The 7,693-nt window shown below is 36.6% G+C and overlaps 2 protein-coding genes across 2 annotated transcripts; one reads left to right on the top strand and one right to left on the bottom strand.

Annotated features, from left to right (window-relative positions):
• Window positions 1-2,759: 2,759 nt before the first annotated feature.
• Window positions 2,760-4,331, top strand: LOC145087425 (Pseudouridine synthase family protein). Its single transcript, XM_079025375.1, has 5 exons — window positions 2,760-3,003; window positions 3,229-3,368; window positions 3,441-3,803; window positions 3,875-3,937; window positions 4,028-4,331. The coding sequence occupies exons 1-5, from the start codon at window positions 2,868-2,870 to the stop codon at window positions 4,262-4,264; spliced, it is 939 nt and encodes a 312-aa protein (XP_078881501.1). The 5' UTR covers window positions 2,760-2,867; the 3' UTR covers window positions 4,265-4,331.
• A 26-nt stretch (window positions 4,332-4,357) lies between these two features.
• Window positions 4,358-6,413, bottom strand: PDE320 (pigment defective 320). Its single transcript, XM_079025365.1, has 5 exons — window positions 5,972-6,413; window positions 5,621-5,876; window positions 5,183-5,540; window positions 4,780-5,099; window positions 4,358-4,686 (listed from the first exon to the last, which is right to left on the bottom strand). The coding sequence occupies exons 1-5, from the start codon at window positions 6,256-6,258 to the stop codon at window positions 4,489-4,491; spliced, it is 1,419 nt and encodes a 472-aa protein (XP_078881491.1). The 5' UTR covers window positions 6,259-6,413; the 3' UTR covers window positions 4,358-4,488.
• Between the last annotated feature and the right edge of the window lie 1,280 nt (window positions 6,414-7,693).

Here is a 7,693-nt window from a genome sequence, read left to right as displayed (position 1 = left end):
ATTGGCGGTAACCTGAGCAATGTGTAGGTGATAACACCGACAAACCTTCTGTAGCATCAATAATGGCATCCCAGACTCAGGCAACCGTAGGTTGAATTCAGGATCAATATCATATTTTTTCCATGATACTAGAAAGGATCTTGGGGTAAGTTTGGATCTCATGGTATGAATGCTTGAAATTTCCTTGCTAGCCATAGGGAATAAAACGAAAAATAAAGAGAATAAGGGAGAAAGAAGAGTAATTTTCAAATTACAAGCATTGAAAAAAAGTAATAAACCAGGGGAAGTATTTATAGGGGACCAAGCAGAGTTATATTTATGAGACAGGCAATGTAGCAATTACACACTGTAGCTGCTTTAAATGGAAAAGAATTGAGGAGACGGTTATAGGCAATGATGAACACTAGAAACCGTCGAACAGTCACGTCAAAATTTAATTAAGGTGTCTATCCCTATCTAGTTACAACGGTTACTTTAAAATACTTTTTAAGTTTGAATCATTACTTCTGACAGAAGAGTAACGATCCAAACCGGGGGGACTTAATAGGGTATAGTCTAGCTCGAAGCTACGAATATACCCTCACTATACCGAACCAGGTATATACTGAACCAGACATATACCAAACTATATGCATACTAAACTATGTACGAGTACCAAACCATAGAGAATAACGACTAAGATACGAATTGACGTCACAAGAGTGTTGTAGAACGTTGAGACTCAAAGAAAACATCATGTATTATGATACGTGATTAATGGATCCTTTGACCAACGACAACAACTATTAAATGACTATCAAGTACATATAAGTGTACCTACGCCCTTTGGGCATATGGCCATTAACGTGATAAGATGGCAAACCTATTTGGTACAAGAAAAGGTTGCAACCTCCTAAAAACCGACTATAAATATGTGATGAAAGTCATGAAACAAGGTGTGCAAACGAATACACTATTGTATTAAACTTCACTCGATTTTCAACATACTCTTAGAGTCTCCTCCGACTTTATCATCGGAGCGTTGGTATGGGATCCCCTCCCCGCCAATCAGCTTATGAGTTGTTTGTTGTCTCTAAGTTAACTTAATCATGAAGAAGTCGATAACTCTCACAGACAATGGAAGGTGAACCTGGAGGCGCATCAACAAACAACCATTCACTCACCACCCACACAACAATTAATACAAAACATTGCCTAAATGCAAGCGAGAGGTAGTATGAGAGTAAGAGGGAAAGGGAAAGGGAAAGATGTTAAGAAAAATGAACAAATTTCAAAATAGTGGACACCTGAGGAGGAGTATGCTTTAGTAGTAGCGTGGTGTGGGACTTCAAAAAATGAATGTCACGGAAATGATATGAGGAAAGTTGCTTATTGGGAAGTGGTGCTCACAAAATTTTATGCTTTTTTGAAGAAAAACATGCCGCAATTCGGATATGCTTAGTAGTAAACAAACTTAAATTAGGAGGTGCGCCAAATTCAATGAGACCTAAAACAAACTTCATTCGGAAAAGCAAAGTGGTGTCAACGACTTTGATTTATTTAATGACATAAAAAAGCAATATTGCGTCAAAACGGGTCATGTGTTCAAGTCTGATAAATCATGGGAGATGTTGAGAGTAGATCCAAATGGACTAAAAATCCAACATCAACGGAGGTTCAATCGAAGAGGTCTCGAAATTCGAGTTCGGTCAACGTTTCCGACGTACGGACTCACATCGACCTCAACACCGACACCAATGAAATCTCGGATGGCATCAAAAAGATATCACATCCACGACGACTGGTAGGACGTGACACAATGAAGCGCTTTCAAAGACATGCGAATGAAGTTGAAAAAAGGGCAACATATAGCGGAAATCAAAGCGAAGTTCGTTGCACACGATTTACTAGCAAAAGAAAGAATTGATTTACAATGCAAGCACTTTGATTTCCCGTGCTTGCCTACAAGGAAAAAAATACGATAAATTTAAAAACATAAACAATAGTCCTCTATCTTTTATGTTTTTAAATTTATCGTATTTTTTTTCTTGTAATGTTTTTATATGATATGTTTAATTTAAAAATTATGATTTATTTAAATAGCATATTTTATTAAATTATATTGCTTTTATAATTATTAAAAAAATCAAAAAAATAAAATAAAAAAACAAATTAATGGGTGTTATAACATGATGACCATTTATGATGTGTTTTAACACCATGAATGATTTGATATAAAATGACATCTTTTTTATGTTATAGTATGTTGTACATACCTATTAGTCTTATATTTGAACGGATTGTTTAACTTGAGTTTTCATTTTTAAAATGAATAAATGTTTCCAAAATAAATAGTGATAAATTCTAGCACATATGAGGATTGTTTAGTATCTTGAGTTTAAGAGTCCCGTCATCTTAAAACATCTTGACGTTAGATTTGATTGTATATTTTTTTAAGGTATTCTCGTTCTTACGAATATCTTCTTATGCTCGTGGGTGTGGTGCCGAGACTGTCGAGACCACCACCCCCCTTCCATGTCATCTTCTTCTGTTGTCAAAGAGAGACTCGGTGAAGAGTCGTTGAGTTCCACCGAAAATCTCGACATGCCGAGGTGAGGGGGCAGTGTTCTTCAAGTTGCCGAGCTCCAAGGTCTTACCTAGCCATTCTTTCTTCCCACAATCACCGGTCTTATTTGCTTATCTTTGAGCTCATGGAAACATGATTGACACTTATATGACTTTAAACGCTAAAATAAATAATTTTTCTGCAAAAGTACCGCCAAGGCCAAATAAAACAATAATGGGTTGGATAAAATTCAAAGTGGTGGTCAGTGGACCGGAAACCATCGTTAGACTGGTATACGAATGGTGTGGACTGTGGAAGAATAATGGGTTACGCCGCACTTGGAGTTGGACTGCCGTTGGCCGCTGCTCATCTCGACGACCTGTATAATCAACAAACTCCTCCGGCTAACACTTACAAATGGCGTTTGGTTTTATCTTACGACGGCACTCGATTCTCAGGTTTCCATCCGCCTTTCTCGAATTCCCTGATTACTGTTATGATATCTCCTGTGTGAAACCAATTTCATTCTTCGTTTCTTTATACCCTAATTCTGCCCCAAACTGATTGAATTTCCCAATTACTCTATATATCTATTATCTTCTGCATCTCTTTCTGTCAATCTTCGATATCTTTTTCCCTTTTCAATTTTGATTGTTGATTATGGTTGTAATTGCTTTGTTCAGGTTGGCAGTATCAACCATCAACGCCAACCCTACAGTGCCTTTTGGAACAAGCCCTAACTCGAGTTACAAAGCTAGAACGTAAGGATCTGTGTGTAGTCGGTGCAAGTAGAACCGACGCCGGAGTTCATGCCCTCGGCCAGGTCTGTCTTCCATCATACGTTCGTTGATGAGGTTAGATTAAAAGCTTGAAACGTGATTTTAGTTTTTTTCAGGTGGCACAGTTTGTTACACCATTCAATTACAAGGATCTGCAGGACATGCACGCAGCACTGAATGGTCTTCTTCCTCCTGATGTTCGAATTCGAGAAATCAGCCCTGCACTCCCCGACTTCCATGCTCGTTTTTCAGTCACCGGAAAGATCTACCATTACAAGATTTATAACGACACTGTGATGGACCCATTCCATCGTCTCTATGCTTATCATAATCTTTCCAAACTCAATGTATCTGTCATGAAGGAAGCAGCCAAGTATTTTGTAGGGAAACATGATTTTTCTTCATTCGCAAATAAGCAACGCAATGATCGCATAGTCAACCCAGTCAAGAATATCTCTCGAGTGGATATAATCGAAAAGGTGTAAAGTGTTTTGACTTTTTTGATCGGGTGTCATTTTGACTATACAATTTTTTTTTTTCTTGTTTTCAGGGACCCATTTTGCAGGTTGAAGTTGAAGGGTCTGGATTTCTGTATAGGCAAGTCAGAAACATGGTACATAGTACATACAACAACCTTAAAATGATTTGGGTTTTAAGTTTTATGTTTAAGGATTGTTGTTTTTTTTGAATTTTATATTGATAGGTTGCTTTATTGATACAAATTGGGAGAGAAGCACTGCCGCCAGACATTGTTCCAAAGATCTTGGAAACATGTGATCGGAAGGAACTTGCAAAGGTGGCACTTGTGGCTCCACCTCATGGTCTGTTTCTAGTGGAAGTTAAGTATAATGAAGAACACCTCGGGCTTCCTGAAGATGGGCCTTCAACTAGTTTTGGTAGGCATCATAGTATTAGCAAATGTAAACTTCAATATTATTGAACAAGGTTTTCACTTTTAAGAGGATATTTAGGATTTTGCAGCTTATGTATGTTTGTTTGAGGCTTAATTGTGCATTTAGAAATAGCATCTAGATTCTAGCAGCAATATGATACTTTCCATAATGACAGCTCATAAATACTTCTTAACAATACCCATACAGCCCTTAAGTTAAAGAACTCAATTGAGGACAATAATTAACATATATGAATTAATGAATATGATATTCATGACTCAAAAAAACGAAGCTCAATCATGAACTCTTGCTGCCTTGGTGAATACCATGCTACCGCTTTTGCAGAAGCAAGAACTTGTAATGCATATTCAACTGCAAATACAGGATCCTTCACTTCCACAAAACTCTCACCATTTTCCATTCCCCATTTTATCCCTGAATCCACCCTGAAGCTAAAAGGGCCTACAAGCTACACAAAGTTCAAAATCATCATCATCATCATTCAATTACTACCATTCTAGAATCATAAACATAACAAGAAATGTGAGAAAGATTTGATTACCTGCTGCTGGAATGAAAGGGTGGTAACTGGAGAAATTTGTTGAAATGTTTTGAGATTTGGTGTTTGGGAATTGTATAAATCTTTTGCCAAATGAGTGGCGCCTGTAAGAAAAGTTGAACCAGATGGGAAATCAAGAAGGGCCTGAAAACGAGTTAGATCAAAGAACATCTTCTGGAAACTTCCAAGCTGTGCAGAGAGTGATACTGTTGCAAATGAATCGGCTAAAATGGCACAATTGCCCCTCCTCACACCAACACCAAAACCATCTCCTGTTGTTGCTCTTACTGAGTTATCTCCAAAACAAGCACTCATCACACCACCTACATGTATGTAATATGTGTATGTTTGTTTATTATCAGAAACAAGATTAAAAACAAGATATGGTAGAATGAGAAATTCTTACCAATGATTCCTGAAGCTGAAATATGAGGGTTTGAGAGGAATGCATCATATGGTTGAACTTTTTTCAGCTTTGGTGCTTCACTTCTCCATATGTCGATGCTGTTTTTTAAAGAAAAAGCAGTTGTAGCAGATAAACCGGGCTGTATAGAGGCAGGAGGAATTCCATCATTTTTATGGGTTCCGAAGCTTTTTGGTGAACCAGCATTATGGTTGACACATATATGGTAACTTGGGCCAATGTCAGAAGCTACAGATGCAAGATCGATTGCCATGTTCAAAGGAATATCCCAGAAACCACCATTTTTGTCAACAAAAAGTCCAGGAGAAGCTGCTTCTAAAGTTAGATTATGATGTGGGAACTGCAAGAAGCATACAATGATAGGTGATGATTATGTTAAAGCCCTGATCGGGAACAAAGTCTGGATTATTATATGCTTGCCTTGTGATGAAAAACTGCTTTCTTTCGAGGGGTTTTGTAGTCATCATCGCCATAAGATTCTAAGCTGAATTGAAGAGAATCATCAGGTGTAGGGAAGAACTCCGAGCAGAAATCAATGGCGTACAAAGACTTATCGCTGAGATGTCTCGCAATGTTTTTGAACCATGGAGATTCATCATTAGGTTGCCTGAACCCATTTCTCTTGATACTTGACGCCAATTTTTGTACATTCAACTGACCAAGCACAGTTCCAAACCTAAACAAAGATGCCAATTGTGATTCATGATTATGAATTAGTAAACAATTTGAGTAAATTTAGGAGAAAATTAAGAAAAGAGGAGAAACCAGTACCAGCGATCAAGGGCGAAAGGTAAGGAGAGAACGCGTTGAAGCGAGAAGCCGTTTCCATGAGCATGAGGACTAGCATTGGAGTAGGAAGGGATAAAGGGCATGAACATGAATCGCTGGAAGAAGTCGAGCTGTTTGGGTCTTGAAAGACGGATTCCTCTGGACAATCCGAGGACGGATGGGATTGGGTCACCGGGTGCGGGTCGGGCTATGCCGTTGAGGGTGGCCGGAGTGGAGACGTCTAAGTCCCAGAATCCATCGTCGTCCTTCACCCATCTCAACTTCCTCATTACAACTCTTCAACTTCTTTCCAAATTTCGCCTAATCGGAATCAATTTTGTAAGACACTCTGCTCTTCCTTTTCCCTAATCCTTTTTTCTTAATCCTTGTTTCCAGTATGCAGGTACGAATGAATGGATACTCCGCCGGAACTTCTGCTGAAACTAAATCCTTTTACAGTCCTACTATTGCTCTTTTTCCACGTTACCCCCTTCCCCCTCAAAACATAGCATTTTAGGCAACTAACTTTTTGTTTTTGGAAAATGACTCGTTAAAGTCTTTTTTTTTAAAGAATTTTACAAAAAATTGAAAATTGTTTACAGAAAACAACAATAAATCGAACAAGAAATCTGTAACTGGTTACACTTTTAAAATTTTATAGTAATCTTAGATCTTAGTTGGTAAATTTCATAAAACTTTATATTTTGGACTCCTTAACAATAAAATCATGATGTATTTTAATAGAACGTATAATCCTATTTTACTACGGTTTTCTTTCATTCTAATATAATATAATATATTATCTTCTGAATCATTGGGCTTGTTCGGCACGTAGCATTTGGAAGCTTCTAGCTTCTAGCTTTTAAAAAAACGCTAGTTAAAAAGAAAAAATCTCGTTCGGCGACAGGAGTATTTAGTTTTTAGCCTACACAAAACGTTCTAAAATCAAAAGCTACATGGAGTAGCTTTCAACTAAATGCTCCAAAATCAAAAGTTACCCGCTACCAGCTACTCGCTAACCGCTACCAGCTCACCGCTATCAGCTAGTTTTGCCTAACACGCCCATTGTATCTTACTGTAAGACTAAAACATAGATCAGAAAGTTACAAATATTTATTTTCAAAAGAAAAAAATTACCATTGGAAAATTTAAAAAAAAAAAAAAAGAAGTTTCTTAAAAAAAAAAAAAACCCCTCAAGAGTACACCAAGACAAAAGAAGAATATTGTAAGATTAAAAAAAAAAACTTTTTGTGTAACAAAGATAATATAATAACATTTCAATCAAAAAAATATTATGTTAGATAGAAAAATACAATAAGATTACAGTAAATCAATACTTTAATACTTTGATATTATTTCTTAATAAAAAAGTTTATCATTAATGGGTCATAATATAAGATCTTTTCTGAAAATTACATGCTAAAATCTCAAATGTGTAAACAATTGTTGGTTTCTTGTCCTAATATGTAAATATCTATTGTTTTTGGCCTATCCTTCTAAAAACATAAAGTATAAATGCAATATTTTATCATTAATAAACCTAAAAATATGGAGACTTTTATGAAAAATTCTTTTGTTTGTTACATAACATAATGACTAAACTGTACAAATGGTCCTTGTGGTTTGCTAAAAATTGTCACTTTGGTCCAAAAAAGTTTGGACTAGCATCAGGTGTCCAAAGTTTTCATTTTGTTGCGAGTTTGGTTCGATTTACTTTAAACTTTT

Source organism: Lactuca serriola, chromosome 1 (assembly GCF_051521515.1).
Source record: "Lactuca serriola cultivar US96UC23 chromosome 1, Lser_US96UC23_V15, whole genome shotgun sequence".
NCBI classification, from domain to species: Eukaryota; Viridiplantae; Streptophyta; class Magnoliopsida; order Asterales; family Asteraceae; genus Lactuca; species Lactuca serriola.
This window is presented reverse-complemented; position numbering and strand designations above follow the sequence as displayed.

What these genes read in the sequence shown, in the direction of transcription:
- LOC145087425 (XM_079025375.1), top strand. Translation starts at nt 2,868, where the DNA reads ATGGGTTACGCCGCACTTGGAGTTGGACTGCCGTTGGCCGCTGCTCAT. An exon ending in GAGTTCATGCCCTCGGCCAG is followed by an intron (nt 3,369 to 3,440) that starts GTCTGTCTTCCA and finishes AGTTTTTTTCAG; the next exon opens with GTGGCACAGTTTGTTACACC. An exon ending in GAGTGGATATAATCGAAAAG is followed by an intron (nt 3,804 to 3,874) that starts GTGTAAAGTGTT and finishes TCTTGTTTTCAG; the next exon opens with GGACCCATTTTGCAGGTTGA.
- PDE320 (XM_079025365.1), bottom strand. Translation starts at nt 6,258, where the DNA reads ATGAGGAAGTTGAGATGGGTGAAGGACGACGATGGATTCTGGGACTTA. An exon ending in AAGCAGTTTTTCATCACAAG is followed by an intron (nt 5,541 to 5,620) that starts GCAAGCATATAA and finishes TGCTTCTTGCAG; the next exon opens with TTCCCACATCATAATCTAAC. An exon ending in TTCAGCTTCAGGAATCATTG is followed by an intron (nt 5,100 to 5,182) that starts GTAAGAATTTCT and finishes ACATACATGTAG; the next exon opens with GTGGTGTGATGAGTGCTTGT.